At 44.1% G+C, this 25196-nt stretch overlaps 1 protein-coding gene across 1 annotated transcript in view; it reads right to left on the bottom strand.

The window, feature by feature from the left end:
* NQO1 (NAD(P)H quinone dehydrogenase 1) overlaps nucleotides 1–2759 on the bottom strand; it is a 221302-nt gene extending 218543 nt beyond the window's left edge. The window contains exon 1 of the mRNA XM_086945623.1: nucleotides 2483–2759. Coding sequence (XP_086801749.1) covers nucleotides 2483–2729 — 247 coding nt within the window. The 5' untranslated portion in view covers nucleotides 2730–2759. The remainder of the gene's footprint in view (nucleotides 1–2482) is intronic.
* Nucleotides 2760–25196: the final 22437 nt, after the last annotated feature.

The following is a 25196-nucleotide window of genomic DNA, read 5'->3' as shown; positions in this document are numbered from 1 at the left end:
CAGCGTGGGGTTGGCTGCCTGCAGGGGGAGTAGGGCACAGGCCCTGGCCGCAGGACCCCCGCCACATATGACCAAAGTCTATGTGCAGCATAAGGTTGGCTGCCTCTTGGGAGATGGCCTCAGGCCAGGCCTGGCAGCCAACCCCCTGGCATGCACGACCAAAGGCCATGCACGGCAAGGGGGGGTGGCTTTATGTATGGTAACAAAATATTACTTTATGTTAAAAAAATTCACCTAAAAAAAAGAGGCTAAAATGATGTTATAGTTAAGTGAATATGTCAGTGCCAGTAAAATGTTTGGAAATAAAAAAACTGAAATGTACCAATTATAGTTAGCAGAACTAGCTATAATTTGCACCCCGTCATGCACTGCTTATGATCTCACATATTAGATCACTCATGACATGTTCTATGAGATCATTTATGACATCATGATAACATTCCAAATTATTGGCGTAAATAACAAGGACCCCCTGTTAGAGCAACAGAATTTGTTTGACAGGGAAAGAGGACAATGTGCAAAAAACCATCAAATATATTATCACCAGGGAGAGAACGATAAGCATAAGGCATACAATGAAATAGAAATACAATGTATTTTATTAGTTAGGTATATATACATATGTTAAAAACATAGAAATTCTGACACGTAATAAAAAGTAAAAAGCAACATATAACCAATTTTAAACAGTCAATGTAATACAATGAAAGACACCATCAATTTTTAAAAAAGGGAAAAACAGTGGCGGACAATATTAGTCTGTTTAAAATTGGTTATATGTTGCTTTTTACTTTTTATTACGTATTATATCACTGATAACATCATACGATGAGTGCGTTTGTTTTATAGTTTACATGGCGGCATGTAACTACCATATTACTTCTCTACCTAGTTTTGGACACCCTGTGTCCAGCTAACAGGTATAAGTTTTCACAAAACACATATGTTTCCTAATGCATCATAGGGGTGTAGGGATATTGAACACTTTATAAATGTTTGCATTAAGGAGTAACTGTGTGCAAGTTGATGACTTGTGTCCAGTATCTTCCTAGCAGGTTTTTTGGTTCTACAGAAATGTTTTCCAACACGACATAGATTGTATGTTGTAGATACTAGCATTGTAAGCAGCCTTGAGTATTTAAACTGAATTGTCTCAGCATGACAATTTCCACATAAGACAGAAGACTGTGTGTACCAGATACTTACCCATGTACAAGTGCTTGATTAACTTCAGAAGATGTGCTTTCTGTAAAGCAATCACCACAGTATGAAGGTTGGAGGTTGTATGACAATTAGCACCGTCAGACCTTGGGTTTTTAATGAACAGTGTCTCTTTGTACAGGTTTTGCATGGAGGGAACGCTGATCTTATTACATACTTTTTAATACTTTGTGATGTATTGTTCACAAGAGTGTTACTGTCTGCAAACTGTGGTACAGAGTAAACCTGGGCGGAGTTTGCGGAGTTCCGCTACGTGGAATTCCGCAAAGTGACCAAAAAATCAGCAGCACTACGCAGAGTTCTGCAAGCGGCGGCGTGCACTTGGTAATGACTGTTTGCATTGATTTTCCGCACCTGGTGTTTGTCCTGCGCTGGAAAATCAACGTGAACAGCATCATGCGTAGCGCATGAGGGTGCTGCTTTTATTCTGCCGCTCGAGTAGAATTTCTCCCTGAGTAGCAACTTACTCAACGCAAACAGAATGTTTCTCAACGTGAGTGGTCGGGACCAACTGCAATCACCCGCATTGAGAAATACGACTGCATGCATTGAGAAATCTCACCGGGAGGTGGATTTTTTTTGCTTGTGATCACCAACGTGGAGTTGGGGAGCGGGAGTGAGAAAATAAACTCTGCAAACTCTGCGAGCGGAGAGGAGTTTACCGCCAGGGCTTAGTACAGACTAAACTATTCATAGAGGGAACACTGTTTATAGTACCCACTTTTCTACTCATATCCACTTCTTTCTCACTGTAGGTTCAATGAATGTGAGGGGTTTGACACAGGTAAAGGCTGTCCGTAGTAGGGCATTAGTTATGTAACAGAAGTTGAGTATCTGGTGAAACTTGGTTTTCTCTGCACAGTTTTACACAGATTGAGCACCAGGTGCTGTTGAGGTTACCCATCTTTCTATGATTGATTGTTAATGTGAACTCAGCTCCCATGAAGTGTATGGCATAGGGTCAATGCTGCACATTACACAATGATGCTAAGGTATTTGTATGTGTGATTGTTTTACTGATAGTATTATAACAGACTGTGACACTGGATATTTGTTAAAGATGTTTTTTTTAAGTTTTTGGATTTGAAAACATGATTGCTTTTATGCTTCAGTGAAGACGATGTATTGGTCTTTATAGAACAGAGCAAGGTTAAGGAAAGTACACCGCATATGCTAACCCTTGCCCAGGTGCACAAGCTCACAAGTGCAAAACTAACTGCAAACCTTACATAAATGGAAGTGGGGGTTAAGAAGTTCTCACCAGATTTCTCGAGGCCGATGCTCTGGGTGGGTGTTGCAGAGGGTCCGTTATGCCCTTGGTTCTCGGTGGGAGTTGCAGAGGGTCCGTTATGCCCTTGGTTCTCGGTGGGGGTCGCAGTGGGCCCGTTATGCCCGTGGTTCTCGGTGGGTGTCGCAGACGGTCTGTCGTTCCCTTGGCTGTCGGCGGGTTTGGCGGACAGTCTTTTGTGCCGCTGGTTCTCGGTCTGGGCGCTGCTGGCACAACCCATTGCTCGCTCGTGAGGAACACAAGCCAAGCGGGAAGAGAAACGCAACCCGGCGCAGGAGCTGTGAGGTAAGAACAGGCTGAGAGTCCGGCTGCACGCGACTCCGACGGCTGCACGCGACTCCAGCTGACGGTGACACCTTGAGTGCCACGCGCTGTTCTTTACCTCATGGAGACGCGTCTGCTTGACAGGTCGGTTGCCATAAGAACCCCTGCTTGGTACAAGTGGAGGCCGAGCGTCCCAGGCCCCTGCAGCACCGCCTGTCACTATGCACCTGGCATTCCACAGGCGCCGGAAGGCAGGGGATGGCAGGCGCGCGGACCTCCTGGAGAAAGAACTAAAAGCACCCAGAGACAAGGCGCCAGGTGAGATGAGAGACTGCAGCCCAGCCAGACACAGACACGGGTCAGGAGGGAGACGGCAGCCTGGGACACAGGTGGAGAAAGCGAACAGCATCCAAAGATACAAGGTGAGAGGGCTTACAGCAGCCAGAGGCAGTCACCGGATGAGAAGGGAGAGTTTAGCCAGAGACATAGACACAGCATGTCTTAATAAAAAACAACAATAACATTATAGCATTAAAAAAGTAAAACGTAGTCATAATATTAATTTCAACAATTATACATATTTACGTATATTAACAATATTAATAAAATAATATGTGAAAAGATGTAACAATAAACGTATATTAAGGATCTAGGGCTAAAGTAAAAAAATAAAGAAAGAAAAATAAACGGAATTTGAAAAAAGCAATATACACACACGTGTGTGCTTGTGTGTGGACTTTTTTGGAGCATATATACACATGTATATATAGAGATTTAGGGCATTAGGAGTGGAGTAATCAAATACACATTAAATTATGTATACATATTTTTACTTTAATCCAAACAAACTTGTCATCTTTTCTGTAAAGATGAGAAAAAACTGACCATGCTTTTTTCATTCTTTTCCTTGTGCAGTGTAAAACATTGGAATATATTTTGTTTCAAGGACTTTCTACTCAATGAAGAAGTCTCCTTGCGTGTCTGCTTTTGTGTCAAGCAATGATTTGTCATTAAATGTAATGGGGTTGCCATGTGTCCCTCAGAAAGATTTACATTTCTTTTTAAAAATAACTTTTTTCCTAGAACAAAGAGGTCATTTCTCGACCCTTCATCACGGATGTCAAAAGTTCGACATCTTTCCCAATTCTCTTTTGAAGAATTGTGTTACCCAACAGAACTCTTTGTAGTTTATAAAATCAATCATTTGTTGGGAGATAGCAAGAGTGCATCAGTTTTGATGAATTTGCCTTTATGTAACTCATGAGGTAACTCTAATAGCTCAATGAGTGTCGAGCATGATGCTAACATTAGAGACAAACTGGATAGATAACAACAGACCACTTAGGTCTGTGCACATGTTTTGTGTTATGCTGTCATGGGAACCATTATCAGCTACAACAGTAAAGTGCTCGACAGGGGCAGGTAAACTTCCACTCGGCTTCCAACACTCTAAAGCTTGATGCAAACCCACAAGGATCCATTGTTTCACCTTTTCTACAGAGCTTAAATGTCGAGAACCTTGTGCGCATTCTTTAACTGAAAATGTTTCTCACAGATGTGGCACATTGAGGATGCAGCTAAAGCACAGCGTTGTAGGTATAGGCAATGGACTGGGCAGCGCAGCCTTCGATGCTGAGAGCAATTTCTTGTTGCATCGTCTTTATAACACCACTAGTCCAACCAACTAATAAATGCTCTGTCACATGCAACTGAAAATCGCTATGTGGTAATAAATTACTTCCTTATATTTATTTTTGCGTTTTTTGCAGTGCAAACAGTAATCGGGTTACTACTCCTTTGCAATGAAAACACTTTTCTTAAGCGTTATCCATTAATACACTCTTTCTAGTAGAAAGCTCAATTGTATTTTTTCATGTCTTCATGTCTAGGGATATGTGTTGTATCTTTGAGCAAGCCAGACTGCAGTGCAAAATTCATACAGTGGGCAATTTATGTAAGCTTCAAAACAATGCACTTGTCCTGTTTCATTTTGCTACCTTATATGCAATGCTGAATATTTTGATTGTTTCCGAATTCCTTACCAATTGGGTTTTTAAAGTTACCAGCACTAAAGAGTATATTTGCTTACCCTAAGACCTTGACGCTGCGACATGCACCTTGCTTTCTGAATGTTTAGTTATATTTTCTTTTGTGAGATCTGTTGTTTTAATGTATTGGCATCATATGCCCGTACAAAAGACGCAGGTCAGTCTTTGGATCATTTCACTCCAAGGGTTTTCTCAGAACCAAAGCAACTGACTTCCTGATCCCTATGAATATTTAAGTTGGAAATACATTTTTTTGGTCATCTTCCCAACGTGACTGTATACCCCATCTCTGCAGGATCCCTTCCACAGTCCCACAGACCGCCCATGCACTCATGATTTAATACAGATGATGTGCAGATTGTTCATGTGTGTCATGCAAGCATACACTCTAACCATTATTGAATCATCATGTCTAGTGCTGTGCCTGTCAGGCCCTGGATGACTTACCTTGCATACTGGGTACCCGTTGCAGAATCACCGTTGTCCCTCTCTTGATACCTCTATGACTCTGAGGACTAAAACTCAGTTAATCTAGAAAGACGAGAAAAGGGAAGAGGAACTTGTCTGATGAGATGCTTCAGCTGAAAATCACATTTGAGTCAAATCTCAGGTGTCTGAACTGAAATGCCCCTGTAGATCCTGAGGCTAAGATGCACAAAAAACAAGACTAAAGAAACAGATTATACTAGACAACTAAACTCTGACTAGCTACTAACACACAATGTAACAATGCTGTAGAGTGTCTGACAACTACCGCCTATGTGGCCCAAAAATCTCGTAGAACTTGAGTTACTTGAATTGATGGTTCTTCCTTGCGTAGCCACATTGCTGTGTTCAGCTCTTTCCGCACGACCGGAGGGTCTGGAGTTTTGTACGGTCTGTTACTTTCACAAACCGTGAATCATCTCACTGAGGGTTAACTGCCTAGTTTGTTCGTTAGCCAGGTAGATTATTACCTGGTTAGCATTTAATATTTGCAATAGGTTGCCAAAATGACCTTATTCATTGATGGTGGAGCAATTTCAAGGAGGGAGGTCTGTTACTATGGAACTACTGGTGTGAGTCTTTTCTTTCAGAAAGTTCAGAATCCACAACACAGCGGAAAAGAGAAGCTGTGGGGTACAGAGATGCATTAGAAGCTGGTGCAGACGATGAACGAAGCAGTAACACTGCAGGTAAGTATCTTCCAGGCACAGCATTAAAACACAGGTCTGCTTACTTCGAAAACTCAAAGCCAAGCATGAGGGCACAGTCATGGATGTGGTTTTAATAAGACCACACCAAAATGTCTGCTGCCCTTCCATGAGGATCTAAAAATCCAATGCAAATCTTGCAAGAACGTAAGATGATCCTTTAGAAGAACTAGAACTTCTGCTCTCACCCGGGAGCAGCCCGTAGAGGTGTGCTGATGAGAGGAGATATAACTGAGGGCTGATAGGGAAAGGTACCTAGAGCTGTGTGGGTCTGAAGGCTGATATAGGGTTATGATTGTTGCTAAGTGGCAAGAGGAACCACACATAGGCCTTGAGAAGGCCCATTTGTCACTGGTACCAAATACCCAGTGCCTAGTTATTGAAGGACTGAGCCCTAGCGCGAGGATACAAGGAGCATGCCCAGCTGTGGCCTGTGCAGGTAAGAGCGGTTGGACACCTGGGGGAATTTTGACGGACGATGACGAAGGAAAATGATATAAATAATTTATTTTCCCTCGTCATTGTCAGTCAAAATCCATCCCCTCTACCCGGCCCCACCTCTCTTATCTGCATGGGCCGCGGCTTAGTATGCCGTGACATTGCTGTGTTGACAATAATTTTTACGTTGACCAAGGTGGTGACAGCATCCCTCACAGTCCATCATGCACAGTTGTTGCATGATGTTGTTCCACGATTAAAAACCAAGTGTGATTTAATAAAGTGACAATGCCATTTAAAGCCTAACCCTCACACCTGACATGGGACAATGTTTGACCCACCCTTAATGTCTCTGAAAGCTGGCTCAGTTTCCAGAGGTACGATGGACATTTGACCAAATATAAGATCACATTTGCCCAGTAAGCGGGTATTCTGAACCGGATGTTAACTAACCGAGCAAGCATGCTGATTTCAAAATGTCCCCTGACAGGAGTAAGTAGCTCAGTCACACACGCTCATTTCTCTACAATGTGGACCTGGTGATCCTACTTTTAAAATGAAATAAGCAAAAATTGAAAAAACAAAAATGCAAATAATCAAATCTGGCTTTATTAAGCTACTACCTCCCGACATGAATTATACAGCTGTGCTCTCGCAACTACATCAATGTGTCACAGAATTCAGTACAATAACAGGTGTAATCAATTGAACAGAAGCAGATTCTTCAGTGTGTTTCTTGTCCCAGCAAGAGATGATTTATTGCATCCAGACTTGAAAAATGTCACAATATGCCGACACGTGTTTCGTCGTGTGCCGTTGAGTCAACACGACTCTTCAGGGCTTTAGACTCGACACCTGGAATGGGTCGAGGGTAGTCTGGAACTAATGGTGCTGTTCTAAGCAGGTAGTATAGAGAGATACACTGCTTATTTCTGGTGCAGAAATATAGGTAAGTAAAGGTGGAGTATCCAGGGGAATCAAATTCCGTTGTATCAGCTAAGTTCCGCCCTATCAGGTGTGTCAGAATCTTCACAATAAAAACGCTGGAAACGTGTAAGTTTCAGGCACGTAGGTCAGATCCTGTTAAATCAGCTCTGTAACCGCCCTGTAAGGGTGGCGGAGTATCCAAAGTATCAGCGCTGGAAACGTGTATGTTACAGTAACCGGGAGGGGATCCAAAGCTAAAGGCATCCAAAAACGTGTTCGTTTTCTTGATAAGCGGCGTTTATTCGTCTGGTATCCCTCCTCTTTAGGTTCCCGGTGGCCGTCTATCGCGAGCGTGACTTTTTAGACGGTTAAGGGTGTTTTTCCGTCTGCTCTTCACGCACTACACAGCTACCCTTCCTAACTTAACACAGTAACGTAGAAATTGAGGCAGTGCGCCCTTGATAGCCCAGTTTTCAAAAACCCCTTTACAGTCTTACCTCCCGACATGAAACAACCCTGGAGCCAAGTTTCTACTTTATAAAAAAAAGGATGCTTACTGGTAAGGCGCAAGAATGTAAAATCTGTACCCCAAATCATGAATGGTGGCACCAAAAATTTATGTAGGAAAACAGACATATCAATAAAAATAAGAGAGGGCCCCACACAACAAGGGGACAGAGCACCGTTTTAAACAGTAAAAATCAAATCTCCCTTTGGGAAGTCACCGAACCACATGCATGTCCTGCATTCACCCTTCAACCAACCGTAACTATTGTAACTCCAACTGTAGTACCACTACAGTACTACAAAGCGACACTAGGCTCAGGTGGTGTGTTCACAAATACCTTTTGTAATTGTAAATTCAGAGTCCTTACAATTCATACACCAGCAATATTACAATAATAAAAATGTTTTGATTATACCATGTAACAGAGTTAAAACAAATATTGTTTAGAAAAAAGTCATACATTTAAAAACTCTCACAATGTGGTGCAAAACAATTTACAGAGTAAAATAAAACAAAATTGTGAACAAAACAGGAAGAGACAAAAACAGGACAAAACCAATGGTCTATTCAGCACTACTGACCTGTCCTGACATTATACATGATACTAGATCTCATCTAAAAATTACTGATGGTTTTGTGAACAATTTTATTTTACAGTATAATATTGTTTTGCGCAGCATTGTTAGAGTTTTTAAAGCTAAGACCTTTTTCTAAACAATATTTGTTGTTAACGCTGTGAAATGGTATAATCAAAAAAACATTATTACTGTGATATTGCCAATGTACATGGTAAGGACTCCGAATTTACAATTAAAAAAAGTATTTGTGAGCACACCACCTTAGCCTAGTGTTTCTTTGTACTGTAGTGGTACTGACGTTGGATTTACAATAGTGTATGTCATACCAACTCCAACGGGATCTGCAGTAAAAATCAAATTTCTCAAGGGGAGATTTGATTTTTTACTGCAGAAAACAAACATATACAAACTATCCGAGTGTGCATTTTTCATGAATATACCACTTTTAGCCTAGAAGCGGTTTGTAGCAGCACACACATTTTAAGACTGCTTTTCTAGGCCAGAAGAGAGTGAGTTTTTAATGTAAGCGTCTACTTTTCCAACCAGTAAGTGCTATTCACCAGATAACAACACAAGAGACTTGTTGCCATGTAGAAATATTTTAGAGGAAGAAAATATTTCTTTTTTATGATAATGCAGACAATGTCCTATAAAGAAATTAGCATCAAGATGCTAGTTTCAGGTCCCACAGGGTGTGCGCCTTCCTCAATGAAAAAAATGGACCAGGACCAGTATCAAAATAGAAAAGGCCTGCTTGAGCAAGCCCTCGACCTGCATGCAGCAGCCTGTGCATATGCTCAGAGAGGAACAGCTACAGAAAGTTCTGCTTTGGCTCCACAGCCTCCCATACCACTGTCCAATTGTGATTGCAAAAGTCAGAATCTGAAATGGTTTTAAGAAATAAACAATTTGCAGAACTGTAACAGAGGCACTTCATTTCAGATGACAAAGCTTTGAGTGACACTATGATGAAGAGGTTAACTAGTTTAATGGTCTCTGAATACAATCTGAGAGTTTTTTGTACCACAGACCCATGAAAGAGAAATTTAGATTTTTGAACTTTGAGACCGACCCACCCGCAAGGATGCTGAAAAAATTGCATTAAGCGCACACACTTGTAAGAGAACGGCAAATGTTTCATTCTGAATAGAGATGGGCGAGCCATGGAAGGCTTGAGCCAGAGGCTTGGCTTTTGCTCCACTGAGGGTCTTCTTGGACCCTCAAGCCCAAAACAAGCAGAATTTTAATAAAGCTTCTGCCTGCCAACACATTCCAAACTTGTACTCTAAGAATTGAAGATAAATATACATTTTTGATTTGATTTTAAAACAGAGAGAAAAGTATAGCCATCTAATGGCTAAATTTTAAAATGTGAAACCAGGAAATCTGGACTCAATCCTGGCTGCTCCGCTCAATTAAACTGTGTGATCCTAGGCAAGTATTTTATTTCACTGAGCCTCCTTTTTATGTCTCGCCTAGGCAGCGCATGCACGATGTCTCTTTGAGATAATGCTGTATCTACAATATGGGTTTCACATCCCGGCCATCTTTTTTATTAGTTCCTCTTACTGTCCTTTGTAAATGCCGGCTTTTGTATGGTGAATACGCTTAGTAGTCTAGTCCCTCCTCTTGGAGTTTTGTACCCGCCCATGAGGACTGCCCTGGTTACATGTGCTCTTACTCTTCAGGGTATTTAGGATACTTTGAGAGCACTCTTTTTTTTGTTGGCCTGCCTCTGCTCGTGTTAAGTGTCCGTGTTTTGTTTACTTCGTGCTGAGGCTTGAGCTATCTTCACGGCTGTCACGCTCTTGTGTTTTTATTTACTGAGGGAGAAAAAAAGGCAAATGGCTGCTTAATCTGCCACGCAACCTCAAGCTTGTTTAGGACATGTTTCTTTTTTTCCTGCTGATGGGCAGGCTTCTCATACAACACAAGCGCTGCTGTTTTCCACCACCTAGTCACTGCCACTTCCTACACAGGCCGCACTCTGCCATCAGTGCTGTCTAAGCACTCCTCCTGTGTCTTCCTCTGCTCGCTACCACTCGTGCCGCTTTCAAGGGTTTCCGTTCAATTTTGCTAGGTTACGTTTCATTCTCTCTCCCTCCTTCCGGACTCCAAGGACAGGCCCAGCCACAGCATAAGGAGTACAGACTAAGCTCTTCCTACATGGTGCTGTGAGGTGAACAAGAGAGGGCGCCTCACAACTGTTTTTTGGAAGGGGTGTCTGGGATCAGATTTTGCCCCCGTTCGGGATAAGGGAGGTACCCAGAGAGAGCACGCCAGGCACAACTGGTTCAATACTTGCTGTTAATGTTAATGTTAAGCTAAACTTATAAAGCGCACTGACACCATAAGTTTCCTGGCGCTAAACCTGTCCCTTCACCCGTATCGCATTAACATATGTACAGCTCCTAGATGAGGCTGGACTTGAGGGAGCACAGACACTTGTTACCCATGCCTGAATAATGTGCTGCTGGGCGTTGTCTCTGCATTCATTTACAAGATTATTTCTCTGCCCAAAATGTAGACATGTGCAACCTATTTCTATGTATATCTTTCTGATTGCAAATTTGCTGTGCTGGATCTGGTTTTGCACACATAAAAATACAACTCAAGCATACGTTGTGCTGTTAGAGGCAGGAATCTGCAAATGCTGCTGTTGCGTCTGAGCACAGTAGTTCCCACTATGGCTGTCATTGGTTTTAACTGCTTTTCACGCAAGGGCGACTGCTTCCAGTCAGAGCTCTTGCATTGTAACACTTAGTTCCAGTGTTGAGCTTCCCACGTGTTCCAGCAGAGAGCCATGGTGAACAGAAGAGGGTGGTAAGGAGAGGGTAAATTATGGTTGCAGGATGCCCCGGCTCACAGATGGGCAGCGCAGCGATGCATACTACTGCATCCAGTCATCGGTGCATCAGGTAAGTGAAAGCAGTTCTGGGAGTGCCACAATAAGATAATGCATTCCCATATTCAATTGCTTAGTTGATGTCTTGCCCGGCAGAATCCCCTTTTCACCCTCCCAATTCGGGTGGCACTTGGAAAGTTGAAGCTGCTTGTGATAGCTGGGTAAATTAATGCTGGGGCAGCAGGAAATGGCCTGTAACAAGTGTCACAGGTTCGATCCCACAGCGATTAACTCATCCTTGTAAGTTGTGGCTCGCTGACCCCTTTTGGCTGGGGCGGATGGAGTACGGAGGTGCGCCACCATATCCTGGTGTCACCAGCATTTCCTAGCATAGCAACAGCTGCGATCAAGGCGCAGCTCAATGGAACATGCACTGATCAAATTATATCTCACCTTGCGCAATCTCCTTGTATCGTATTACAATTGAACTTCATTTCATCCCCTTCAAAGAAGGATGAAAAGATAAGCTGATTGTGCTGTGATTGGAACAAGAAACACCAGGTTTCACAGATGTGCTGCTAAATCATTGCAGCGGATCGGATCATCATGTTCGGTTCATTTCATTATAATCAAATTGCAAGAAATATAGTAATCATTTTCATGCTCAAGGAAACCTCTGTAATGAGGGCCAGCACTTACTTATGTCCATTGGCGATGAGTGTATATTCTTTTCTTGCATTTTGATGATTCCAGGATCCAGGATTGTACTATAGTCAGTCTCCCCACCCCCCTCCGGATAATAAGGCATCAAATTGAAGATTTAGCGATAAAAGAATGGAAATTCTGTTGTAAAAATTTGCATTTTTTCTGGCAATTTGGTATTGTTTAGTTTACTAACATTTCTTGGTTTGTCATAAATTAAAGCACCACAACCTAAGTATCTGCTGCTATTAATCTGTCATGTCATCTGGAGAATTTGTATTTCAGGTTGCATCTCTCAGCCCAGGGGATTCAAATATTAATACCCTTCAGGAAATATTTCTCCGCCCCCTCCCTGCCTAGCCGGCTTCCAAGTCAGCTTCCCCCCCCTTTCTTTGTTTCCCTCTCCTGATGCTTTTAATTGCTTTCTTTTGGGACTGCGTTTACTTTTGGGGTTATTTCTGAGCATACTTTGTAATAGGCACCAGTGCTTGCTTCTTCCCCAGCCCTACCAACCTTGCAATGCTCATGGTGTTTGTTAAAAACATTGTTTTTACATTCGCGTATAAGTGCTTCTTTTATTTTAAAAATGCTTATAACACTTTTTTATTATAACTTTTCAACATGCTGCACAGCAGCCACACTGCTCTACAACATAGATTAAAGACATTGCCTAAGCCAATAGCTGTGGCTAAACACTTATAAGGTCCCAAAGGCAAGACCTATCGGCTATGGCAATGCTTGTTCTGCCTTCTTCAAGTACATTAAAAAACGTGAGTTCAGGATGTGCATTGTACAGAAACCTCTTGTGTTAATATTCAATTCAATTCCATTCAATAAACTTTATTCAGAAGCAATGAGCATCCACAAAAGCATTGCACAGTACAAAATAAGCATGAAATATACAGTTCATAAAATAAAATAGAATAAGATATGTACATAAAACAGATTAAAATGTGATTAGCAGCAACATTTTGGACAGCATAGTCCCCCATGCACATGCAGCAGATTTTAAAAGGGCCCCAATGTTCAAGACAGCTTCCCCATTGTGTAGTAACAATAGAAATCTAAAAGCGGGCTTGCATTAGCCAATATCGAAGCTGTGTTTCTTTAACCACATGGCTGCTAGGCGTTTTCCCGTCCTGCGCTGAAAAACCAAAATAACAATTATAAATGACGAGCTGGCCTTGTCATCCGCGCAGGGCAGGTAAGCGCCATGACGAGCCCAGCTCGTCATTAGCTTCGAAGGGGTTAAGAACGTGATTAAATAATGTCTGGTGTACCTAGCATAATTTTTACAAAAAAACATAAAATGAAGTATGATTATGAGAGAAGCCCAGCGGGAAGCAAAGCATGTATTTCATGGTAGCAGATCTGCAGCGAAAAAGCAGAGGGTGCTCCCAGCGACCTAGAGCACACCTGATATATTCGGTGGTGCAGTCAGTTTCAACCAAGTCAAGATATCTGGTCATGAATGGCTTCCCTGCCATGATCCTCACCCGCTGGGATTTTTCCTGGTTAAAAATGCGTCGGACATAGTTTTCCTTGTTCACACTGGGACATGACAATGGATTTGCAAAAACAGAAAGCCTCCCAATTTTCAGACACTCAGCCTTCACATACGCTAGCCAGGGAATTGATAACCCTCTATCAAGGGGCAAACAGTCCCTAATAATATCCCTGGTTAGGGCAGCCTCATTGTTTCTCCAAATTGAGAGCCACAGTAAGACGGGTCCCATCTTGATAAGGTCAGTGATGTAACGAAGCCCGAGCTCTTTATGGCACATAAAATGCGATGCTGATATAAGTAAAGATAAAAGCTTTCTGCAAAATCTATTTTCTACACTGTGGTTGGCCAAACAGTTCGAAATTCTCCACACTTCAGCCCCATACAAAGCAATCAGTATAAATTGAGGTTTGTATACATGTCACAGGTGGGCGAGGGAACCGCCCCCCATTGGTTGTGAAATACTACCCAATGACCCATAAGGCATGGAAAATCCGGTGGCGCGGTGTGCAATATTAGCAGACCATGACCCATGGGCGGAGAAAATAACACCAAGATAGGGCACGCTATTAATAGTACTCAGGCGTTGTGTTTGATTAAATAAAATAGAATGATTCTCCTTGTATAATAAGGATCTAGGTCACATATAGGGTACGGATAAAAACTGACTGCCTCTTAGTTCACTAATGTCGTTGTCGTCTGGGTTGGGAGGGGCATAATTCTTTCTAAGTTTATGTTTATAATAATAACCTTTCAATGCAGTGATATATGTACTAAGATAAAACGCTTCTGCATGTTAAACATTATTTTTACATGATTGTTGCATGATTTACATGGCAACTATTTTCAGGGCTTGGCTTGCACACTGGCTCTTAGTGCCTCGCCTGACCCGGCACTCAATGCCCATTGGGCTGAAAGAGCGTGCCCAAGAGCGTGTGTGTCTCAGCCCGGGCTGCTGGGGGCTTGGCTGGGCAGTGTCTGGAGTCTTATCTCCAACACGACGGAGTTTTTCACAGATTTTTAAAGACCATTTGCATATTTACATACCTTTGTAAAATAGTTACGGAGGCTTCGTTTTTTTCTCTTCTGGTTCCAGTACCCCCTCTGCCCCTACTCTGCCTATTCCTTTGCTGTAGCGTAGGAATATGAAATAGGGTCGCCAAAAGAAAAATGCCAGCCATGTGTTGTTTAAAGAGCCTGCAAAGATCTCGTCTAGACTAAATAGGGTTTTAAAATAAAAAAATATGCATTCATTTGTAATGTGACTTTTCTGTCTTTGTTCCCTTTAATTATCAGTCATGGATCATTCAGGCAGCCCAAGAACATCATTAAAAGTGCGTTTTATTTATATTTGCAGTTCGAAGTATGCACAGATAAGTGCTGAAGATACGGCTTTAGGTGACTGTTTATTTTTGTACCATCTGGGACATCAAAATAAGGAGCTGGCAACCCTAATCATAGGACTGAAAGCTTGTTGCAGGATCAGAACATTATTTATTTCCCCCACCCTCGATACCTGATTAATGCCATAATAGCAATAGTTTAACTTGTATCTTAAACCCTGCGCCGCCGTCAATAACATGCTGAATTACTTCACGTGTTGTCTCAATGCAGGGTGCATTCCAAGACACAATCATCATTCTCCCTCTTCCCTTTCACGCTCACCCTGCACTCACAGCGATCACAATGCACTCCCACTGATCTCCTTGCACTCACACCATTCACCCGCTCACCCTGCACTCACAGTGATCACTCTGGACTCACAATACACTTGCGCTGGTTGCCCCGTACCTCACCCTGCAGTCACATGAGTACACTACTCACCCTGCACTCATGTGACACTTCACTCACCTGTTCCCCTCACTGCTCACTGCTCAATCTGCAATCTCACTCAAACAAGCCCATCACTAAAAATGCATTTATTTGTCACACTCTGCACTTACATATGCACCCAAATTCATATGGTCATCTTACCCTGCAGTCACTCCTCTTACCCTACTCTCACACTGTCGCATCGCTCACCGTGCACTCACCTGGTCACTCCTCCCAAACATAGCGCAGAGGTTTAATGTGCCTGCTGCAAAGAATGTGTACCATGCAGATCACTGAAACGGAGTGTGAGTAAACTATGAGTCGAGCTATAAAAAATGAAATGTTTGTCAGAAAGGTGCTATAGAGAGATGATGTGCATTGTTGCTGAGTGGTAGTGAGGGAATTTATGGAGAAGGAGGAAATGGGGGAGGGGCACCAAAAAAGGCAGTTGCACTGTGTGCGACCAGTGATAGGGCCAGCTCTGGCTGGGAGTGCTAGCCCCCAGTGGCCAGCACGGGCGGAGGAGCGTCACCCCACTGCTTTCGAGCAGTGGAAAGGAAATATAAAATGATAATAACTTTAAGTTATTATCATTTTATGTTTCCTTTGCGGGCGGGTGGGCAGGGCTGCTCTGCTCAGGGATCAGGGCAAGGGAGGAGAGGTATGCCCACTCCCAAGTGTGCAATGACTGTTTGGTCGGCCCTCTCGGGCCGCTCAAACCAGTCATGTACACTCTCCCCTTCTCCATGCAGGCTGTATTTCAGCCTGCATGGAGAACATGCCCACCCCTATAGCCCCTGGCTGAGTGCCATGTCACATCGCCCAGACCAATCACAACACTGAATTGCAGCGTTGTGATTGGCTTAGAGGAGGGAGTCAGGCTTCCTGTTCGTGAAATCGGAAGCAGGAGAGCAGGGCAAGGGAGGAGAGGTATGCTCACTCCCAAGTGTGCAATGACTGTTTGATCGGCCCTCTCGGGCCGCTCAAACCAGTCATGTACACTCTCCCCTTCTCCATGCAGGCTGCATTACAGCCTGCATGGAGAACATGCCCACCCCTATAGCCTCTGGCTGAATGCCATGTCACGTCGCCCAGACCAATCACAACGCTGTATTGCAGCGTTGTGATTGGCTTAGAAGAGGGAGTCAGGCTTCCTGCTTCCTGTTTGTGAAATCGGAAGCAGGAGAGCAGGAGAGCAGGAGCAGGACCAGAGACGCAGGACCAGAGGTGCAGGACCCGGCCGGAGGAAAGGTATGTTTTAATTTTTTCCCTCACATGACCACCTGACGCGACACCCTGCGCCTGTGCCTGCCCCCACAACCCCACCCACGAGCCATGCCGGCCACCCCTGTGTCGTGTCTCGCTAGTGGGCGCCGGACAAACACCAAACTCGGCACGCAGGTTAGTTGCTTAAGGATTCTTTATTTCTTTATCTCTGCTGCCAGTTACATGCACGTCCGTCCCGTCTGCCCGTCCTGGTCAGTCTGCCGTCCTTTCTGTCCCTAACCGGATGTGGTGTCCGGTGACCTGGTCACCTCCCTCATGACCCACAGGGTCCTAGTGTCCTCCAGTCCTGTCATCCTATCTGTCAGGTCACGATATCTCCCCCTTTGCTGCAAATAAATGTTCATGGTACAGTTCTTCTGATCATTTTCGCCCCCTCACCCTTGACAGCATTTGCTGATTGTTGTGGTGAGGAAGAGAGAGAGAGAGAGAGAGAGAGAGAGAAAGAGAGAGAGAGAGAGAGAAAGAGAGAGAGAGAGAGAGAGAGAGAGAGAGAGAGAGAGAAAAAGAGTGTCCATAGGTCTGGTCGACCCTTCTCCCCAGTCTCTGACTCCTACGTTTCATCACTTAGTCTCTTTGTCCCCTTGCATTCCCCCCTTGGTTGCTGTTCTCTGCCATCAGCTTTGCTTCTGTTTGTCAGTTGTCCTCCTTCTGCTCTCCGCTTGCCAGCCTCTCTTCGTCTGCTTCTAGCTCATCTCTTTCTACGGCCGCCCTTTGTTGTGTTTGTTCCCTCAGTGATTCTTTTTCGTTCTCTTCCTCTTTCTCTGGTCCCAGCGTCTTCTCTTCGCGTGCTCTCAGTGTGTCTTTCGTTTTTTTTCGTGTCATATGTCATTGTTATAAGACCCATGGTTTGTGCGGTGCTGTTGCTCAGCAGGCATGGTCCTGGGACATCGCCTTTCAGCACATGGATGTCCTCTTTGTTCTTTTTGTCTCTATACCTCAGTTCCTCTGTGAACTTTCCCAGGTTTGTTACCTGCTTCTTTGTCCCCCAGGTGAAAACCTTCACCTTGGACGCTCTCAGAGTCGGCTTGGCTTCCATCTTCTCGTACTCTGATGCACACATGACATTGCATGTTGCACCACTGCCCAGTACAAATTCCGCTTCATGTGCTCCTTCTCCTATCTTTGCCGAGTCCGTCTTTCTTAGGGTGCTTCTGTCTGTTGGGTGTGTTGTTTCTCCTTTTTCATCTCCCCCACTCAGTTCTGTGTGAACCTCCGACATGTGGTAGTCTTTCCACTTTCTCTTCTTCCTCTTCTTCGCCTGACCCTCGTGATGAACTTCTCCTTTCTCTGCCGACATACCTGACGTATCTTGTTGTCGACTCTTGTTGTCTTCCTGTTCTTCCTCTGTCATCTCTGACTTGTACGCCTTGGCACACACTGGCGTAGTGGTTTCTTCCATTACATCTTTTGCACGTCTGGCCAAACGCTGGGCACGGGCCTCTGTGTGGAAATTCCATTCCGCACCTGTAGCATGTTCCTTCAGGTTGTCTCCTCTCTGTTTGCTCCCTCCAGTCATTCCTCCACCGGCCTGTGCGATATTTGTTTGTCATGAGGTGTGCGTTTTCGATTTCGACGTTCTTCCCTCTTTCCATTTGCTTGGCATGCGCCGTTGCTCTCGCCTCTGCTCTCGCCAGTGACAGGATGTTCTCCAATGAGGTCGGTTCTTTTAGGATTCTTGCCCTGAATCCTGTGTCACGACAGCCTTCAATGATCCGTAGCTTTATTGCTTGTTCATTATCGAATTTGTCTAACTCACAATGTGTCACCAGTTTTCTCAGTCTTGTCGTGAAGTCGTCTAGCGTTTCGTCAACTTGTTGACACACAATAGTAAATGTATATCGTTCGAAGTCAACGTTCCGTTGTTGGACAAATTTGGCCGTTAGGCATTTCTTTAGTTTCTCATATGTCTTTGTTTCTTCTGTAGGCAGTGTCACCAGAAGTTCTTCGACGTCATCCCCTGCTAAGTTCAGCAGTAACCCTAGTCTCTTTCCGTCTGTTACATCTGTCGCTTCCATATATCTTTCAAACCGTCTGATCCACTTCTCCCACCTGATTCCTGTTTGTGGCTCGGATAAGTTGAACGGCAGTGGCCTCCTGTATTGTGCGCTGGGCTTTGGGTCTGCCATTTTTGCCTTCTTGCCTTTATTTGCTCTTTCCTCTTTTTGTTCTTTCGCTCCTTTGTGCGTTGTTCTATGTTTCCTTTGCTCTTTGTCTTTTTCTTCCTTTTCTTCTTATATTGTTTCTTTTCTTTCTCTTTGCTTTTTGTCTTCTCTCTTTTGTGATCTTTTGTCCCTTTTGTTTCTTCTTTTTCTTCCTTTATTTTCCTTTATTTAGCCTTTTCTGTGCTTTCCTAGTCCTTTTTGCCTTTATTCTTGTCTTTTTCCTTGTGTTTCTTGCTTCTTTTCTTCCTTGCCTGACCTTAAAATGGCCGCCCTGTTGGTTTCTATGGTCTCTCTTTGTATTGTCCTTTTTTTCAAAATGGCCGCTGCTCTTCTCGCGAGATTTCGCGATCGAAATCTCGCTCGCCTGACTTGAAAATGGCCGCTTCCCCGATCTCTCCTCTGATTGGCCCAGCCGCCTGATCTCAAAATGGCTGCCTAGACTCTCGCGAGAACTCGCGCCTCTATTTCGAGATCACACGTTCCTTCGCGCTTACCACAGTTTGCTGGTGATTCTTCATAAGCGGTCGGGTGGGCTCCGATGTCGCTCCTTTCCTCCCTTATTTCTTTGCACATCCAGGGTGGGCACCTGGTTCTTCCTGATATTTTGATGTCGCCGTCGATCGATGTGCGACGATCTACGCGTCGGATCGTTTCACCCTTCGTCGCCAGTTGTCGTGTCTCGCTAGTGGGCGCCGGACAAACACCAAACTCGGCACGCAGGTTAGTTGCTTAAGGATTCTTTATCTCTGCTGCCAGTTACATGCACGTCCGTCCCCTCTGCCCGTCCTGGTCAGTCTGCCGTCCTTCCTGTCCCTAACCGGATGTGGTGTCCGGTGACCTGGTCACCTCCCTCATGACCCACAGGGTCCTAGTGTCCTCCAGTCCTGTCATCCTATCTGTCAGGTCACGACACCCTGTTAGTCCCACCCCCACGAAGTTCGAGTCTAGTTGCGCCCCGTGCCTGACCATTAGCTCAGCTTTCCTGTTAATCTGTTGGATCACCCACCTCTAATTTTAACAATCATTGTAGCAATATGCACTTATTTAATGGTTGCATTTTATATCGGGGACACAAGGAGGTGTACGGTTAAATAGGATTTGCTCCGTCAGGACCCAATAATAAACCTCGAAACAGTGTGAAGTAACTTCTAACAAGTACTTTGGTCTGTGAAGCATAATCTTATGTGTGCCCACGCTTGAAATTGTTACTTTCAGTCCTTTACTATAAGGTTTTGCTTTTGTAGGGCTCTTAATGCAAACTAATGTTTTTTGTTTAAAAAGGTTTTATTTAGATGGTGACATGCAGTTTTTAATGCCAGAGTGTTGGGGTGCAATCACGGTTTTGTTTGTATAAAAGGTTGATGGCGGAAGGTAAATTGTTAAAGCTTTAGCACCCATTCAACCAAACCCCTCTAATGCATGAAAACCTGTGTGCTATTGCATTAGCCAGTGGAGCAGGTTTGTGTGCCAGTCTGAACCGCAGCATTAAGACAAGATTATCTGGATTTTTTTACTCCCAACAATGAGAAGTGTGTTCCTACTGCTAATTGGCACTTGTACAGCAAACAATCTGCCATCAATATGTGAAGAGATAAAGCTGCCAGTGCTCGAGGATATGTAAGCTATCCACCACAAAAGAACTGTCAACTACATTAATGCAGATGCATTTATTAGTGAAATGAGCAGCATAATTATAGCTCCTTGCAAGTACAAAGGCAATGCTCTCAGAATGTTGAGCACCTTTCTTCTGGTCATTAGGGCAAATTCGTCTCATGACAACTTCAATACACAGCTTAAAGATCTGCTCTTTCAGCAAAATCTCCTTCTGTAACTGGTACACACCTTCCACAATAAGAACTCTTGATCTCGTGGAAGACACAGAAACGCCTATTCCGTGACTGATATTGTTATTAAATAGTTACTCTACCACTGTCACCCCTATATTTTGCTATAGGACAAATGTGCCCGCAATCCCTGGAAGCCCCATTTTTTATTTCCTTTTTTTCACTCGAGTAGTGACGCCTCTAGCCACTTGTAATACTAAAATGACTAGCTCCTAAGGTGTAATAAGTTCATTAAAGTTGAGTGGCGATGTCACAATGCCTGCTGCCAGAGCTAATAGCTAAGGTGAAAGGCAGCTCACAGACAGAAACGAGAAACGGCTTTGTATTTGTATGACTTGGTTTCTTTAAATGGACAGTGTCAAACAGAAAAGAGATATTTATGGCAACATGTTTTTTTGCACTCTGTAGATCATTACAGGAAAACTATAATCTCTCCGTGTTTCTACACATTCTGAGCTGCACCATTTTTAAATATAACTTGCACTAAACTGATTCTCTAGCTTGTTTTAACTGATTCTAATATATGTTTGCAACATTTTAACTGCTTTTTGGTGTGTTTCATTTCGCACTACAGATCCTGCTGTTATTATTCATGTCTGCAAACATCCTATCTTTTGCAAATGAAAGACAAAAGACACCAAGGATTTAGGCGGTTGTGTGTTGGAGGGTGTGACCTTCAGCGCGTACCTCTATCTGATCACAAAATCCTTGGTGACTTGAAATCTCTTAATAATATACAGAGGGCTACTTATATCCTGCTGCCCTTATACTGTGATTATATCGTCACACTTTCTCCTAAGTAAAGTGTTCTGCTCATGGGCCTCGGTTGTGCTATATAAAACTGAAAATAAAATAAATAAATGGCAGAAAGAACAAGGAAGGAGCCCGGAGTACTTTTGTACACAGTGGGGCAGGGCGCTGCAGTATACAAGGAGAACAGAAGAGGGAGCCATAGAGCAGTGAACAAGAGCCACGTGGTAGAGATGGAATAGCCACGATGCGGAGGGGGGAATATTATGAGGGAGGCCAGATTTATTTATTTTATTTATTTATGCAGTTTTATATAGCGCGGACTTTACCCGAAGGCGTCAGAGCGCTTTACAATAGGAACAGAAATGATACAAACTGAGAACATTACACGAACAGCAGATTGCAAAAGCATACGTTACGTTACATACGGTAAAGTGATCATTGTGAGCAAACAAAAATACATGAGGTAGACAAGGTAATAGTGACACTTCTGAGCAAACAAAATACATGAGGTAGTAAAAATGTGAGCTACCAAAAATACATGAGGTAGTAAAAAGTGCACAGGAGGAAAAAGTGACAAGTGTGCAGGCTACACGAGAAAATAGAGTATAATTTGAGGTATAATACTGCAATATATGCTAGACACTCAAGCACAAGAACAAACGTTATGTAGGTGAAGGTGGCACTTGTGCAAGTATCAAAGGTAAAAAACATGTGAGAGGAAGCAAACCGTGTGTTACAGGGGCAAAGTGGTGAGTGCAAGTTGCAAGAGGGTACCAAACACGAGTACATGGAAAATACTGCAATAAAAGGCAAACACTCTAACCACAAGAACACACTGGGAAGGCACTTCCATGGACATGAAAAGTAGAAATTTTCAGTAGTGGGAGGTCTTCCTTCATAAAAAGAGAGGACGTGAATTACTTTTGGAGGTGTCTCTGGAGGAGGAGAACTTTGAGGTCCCTTTTAAAGGCCTGGGAGGAGGCGGTGGTCCGGAGCTGAGGCGGGAATGAGTTCCAGATTCTCACTGCGTTGCCTGAAAAGGATTGGGTCATCGTTCTTTCCTTCTTGAAAGTGGGAGGTTCAAGCAGTAGATTCTCCGCATTGCGTGAAGGTCTAGAGCCTCCAGAGAGTTTCAGTTTATTCACCAGGTAGCGAGGAGAAGAGGAGTGAGTGTAGGAGATATCGGAAGAGGTGCGAAGGCCACTGGAGATAGGGATGGAGAAGGGAGAGTGAGATGCGCAGGGAGGGAGGAAGGAAGGGAGTAAATGTGTTGAGAAGGCAGTGGGTGGTGTGAGTGAAAGGCGGGGATTGTGAAAAGGGGAGCAAAGGGTGGCGATGGGCACTCAGAGGAGAAGAGAGATGAGGTGCGTTTTGAGGGAACAGGATTTCTGCGTGTGCTCAGGGCGGGCAGCCAGGCCCTGCAGTGAGTTACATTAAATCAATGGAGTGTAAATTTGGTCACTGGGGTGTAAGTTGCAGAAATAAAGAGGTGACAATGCCAGCTATGCTGGTGCTCCGTGAATGCGCGTGCACCATTTCACAGAGGGGTTCCAAAAAACATTCCTCCCTCTCCTACAGCCTTAACTTTAACCAATAAATAAGGGTGGGACTGGTGGGCGTTCACGTGCAAAGCAAATATAGAACTGCACAGGGAGTGAGAGGGAGAGAAACAGAGTGAGGGAAGGAGATCTCCACTGCACCAAATGTTTGATTGTTTTACGGATCACACCACTTACGGATCACTGAGAGTCTGGTGGCTCAGTGGACTAAAGCAGCCACTGCAGGGGCCTGTGTTCGACCTCTTGATCACAGGTTCAATTCCCGGCGGGTCCACTCAGCCTTTCATCCATCTGAGGTCGATAAAATGTGCACCATTGAGTTGGGTAACTATAAAAATCTGTTATTCTGCGCCAGGACACCTACAGGTTATTGTGCGCTTTACAAATACACCTATTATGTTACTGATAGGATGGGTCACTGCACTTGCCCTGGGTCAGAGACCCACAGGTATGAAGTGAAGTGCGCCGGTTGTGGCCATCCTGCTGTTGCTGCCACCCTGCCTAGCCACAGGCCTTGTCCGATGATACTGCCAGTCAGTTCTGGTGACTGTGTACTGGCGGTAGTGCGGACAGCTGACCACTGCTGACTGTCCATGGAAGTTACTCTCGGTCAGACACCAATATAATCTCCTCTGCTGCCTGGTCATTTCTCTCAGTCATGGGGAACTGGGCAGTAGTGGTCTGGGGGCAGCTGGCCTGGCAGTATGGGCACACAGGACTATTGCTGTGCATGTTGTGTTTGCCACCCTCCCTCCTAAGTGACTCAACTCCCAGCGACGCCCCCGGGCCACACCAGCCTGGACCATCCACCACTACCAATCAGCAGGCACTGGTGCAGAGGTCATGTTAGAGGGGTTGGTTGGAACTGGCTGCAGCCTGCTCCTACTAAAAGTCCTAGTAAAGACTGGAGTCCGACAGCACCAAGTCAGTCCTTTTTTGCGACTGCTGCACCGCCTCCTCTTTTTGGTCCTCAGCCTGTCCATAATCCAGACTGGGTATCGGATGGACAGCCACCTGGCCAGCAGGATCAGAGCCACCTGGCCAACTGGATCAGAGCCACCGGGCCAGCAGTATCAGAGCCACCTGGCCAACTGGATCAGAGCCACCTGGCCAGCAGTATCAGAGCCACCTGGCCAACTGGATCAGAGCCACCTGGCCAGCAGTATCAGAGCCAGCAGGTCTAGGCTCGCACCACTCCTCTCGCTATCACTGGCTAAGTCAGGCTTCATACGCAAAGCCAAGTAGCTTAGGCAGCGGTAATGGCTGTGGGGCACAGTAGCAGACACGGACATCCATGTGCATGGCAGCATGGCACCAGCACTGCAGCCAGGCAGCAGGAAAGCAGAATGGAAAGTCAGCACAGGTGCTGCGGTTCATGCATCAGTGCCCAGTTCTGCATACCCAGCCTACAGCACACATGCCACCTAATCCCATCACCACCCAGGAGCCAGTTACAATAGGAGACGCTATAGGTCTTTTAATATTAGGTACAACAATTTTGTGTTTCAAATAAATGATTCTCACATGAATCATGGTGGTAACATCATATGGAACCTCACCATCAGACTCATGCAATATATATGCCTTGGCCTGGACGGGGAAGACCTAATGCACAGGACAGGCTGAAAGAGATTTAGGAGGTCCCTTGAAGCATGAAACAATTATATACAAAAGGGGTTGAGCCAATATTCTACTGCACCTACTACCACAGTAGGAAAAGTTATCAAACACTTAAAATGGCGCACAGAACCTAAAGTTCAACCCCTTTCAACTTCCAATGGAAAAAGGTTTCCAAGCATAAATCAATTCTAATGGTTCAGCACCTTTATTCAACAGTATGTGTTACTGTTATTGACAATAGTTCAGCACAAATCTCATGACATTCCACACACAGTTCATGTAATTCACAGTCTCCAATGAATATGTTTTGAAGAAAGTTCTTTATTCATATTCATATTCTTCATCTTTTAATAATCTCCTTAAAACAGTAGCAACAGTAGCCAACTCATTTCTTCCTCAAGGACTTTTTCATGGCTACAAAATACATATAAATACAAAAGCTTATTTACAATATATGCAAACAATTCTAATTATACAATAAATAAGACATCCACGAAAAAATAATTCCACAACATTGAACTAACATTTTCGTATTTTGTGACATGAACCCAAACAGGATAAAAAACTAAAAATATATCAATTTGTTTAAACAAATATTGACTTTATTATTTTTAGACATCCTGATTTTAACCATATAACTACC

Source organism: Lissotriton vulgaris, chromosome 12 (assembly GCF_964263255.1).
Source record: "Lissotriton vulgaris chromosome 12, aLisVul1.2, whole genome shotgun sequence".
NCBI lineage: Eukaryota > Metazoa > Chordata > Amphibia > Caudata > Salamandridae > Lissotriton > Lissotriton vulgaris.
This window is presented reverse-complemented; position numbering and strand designations above follow the sequence as displayed.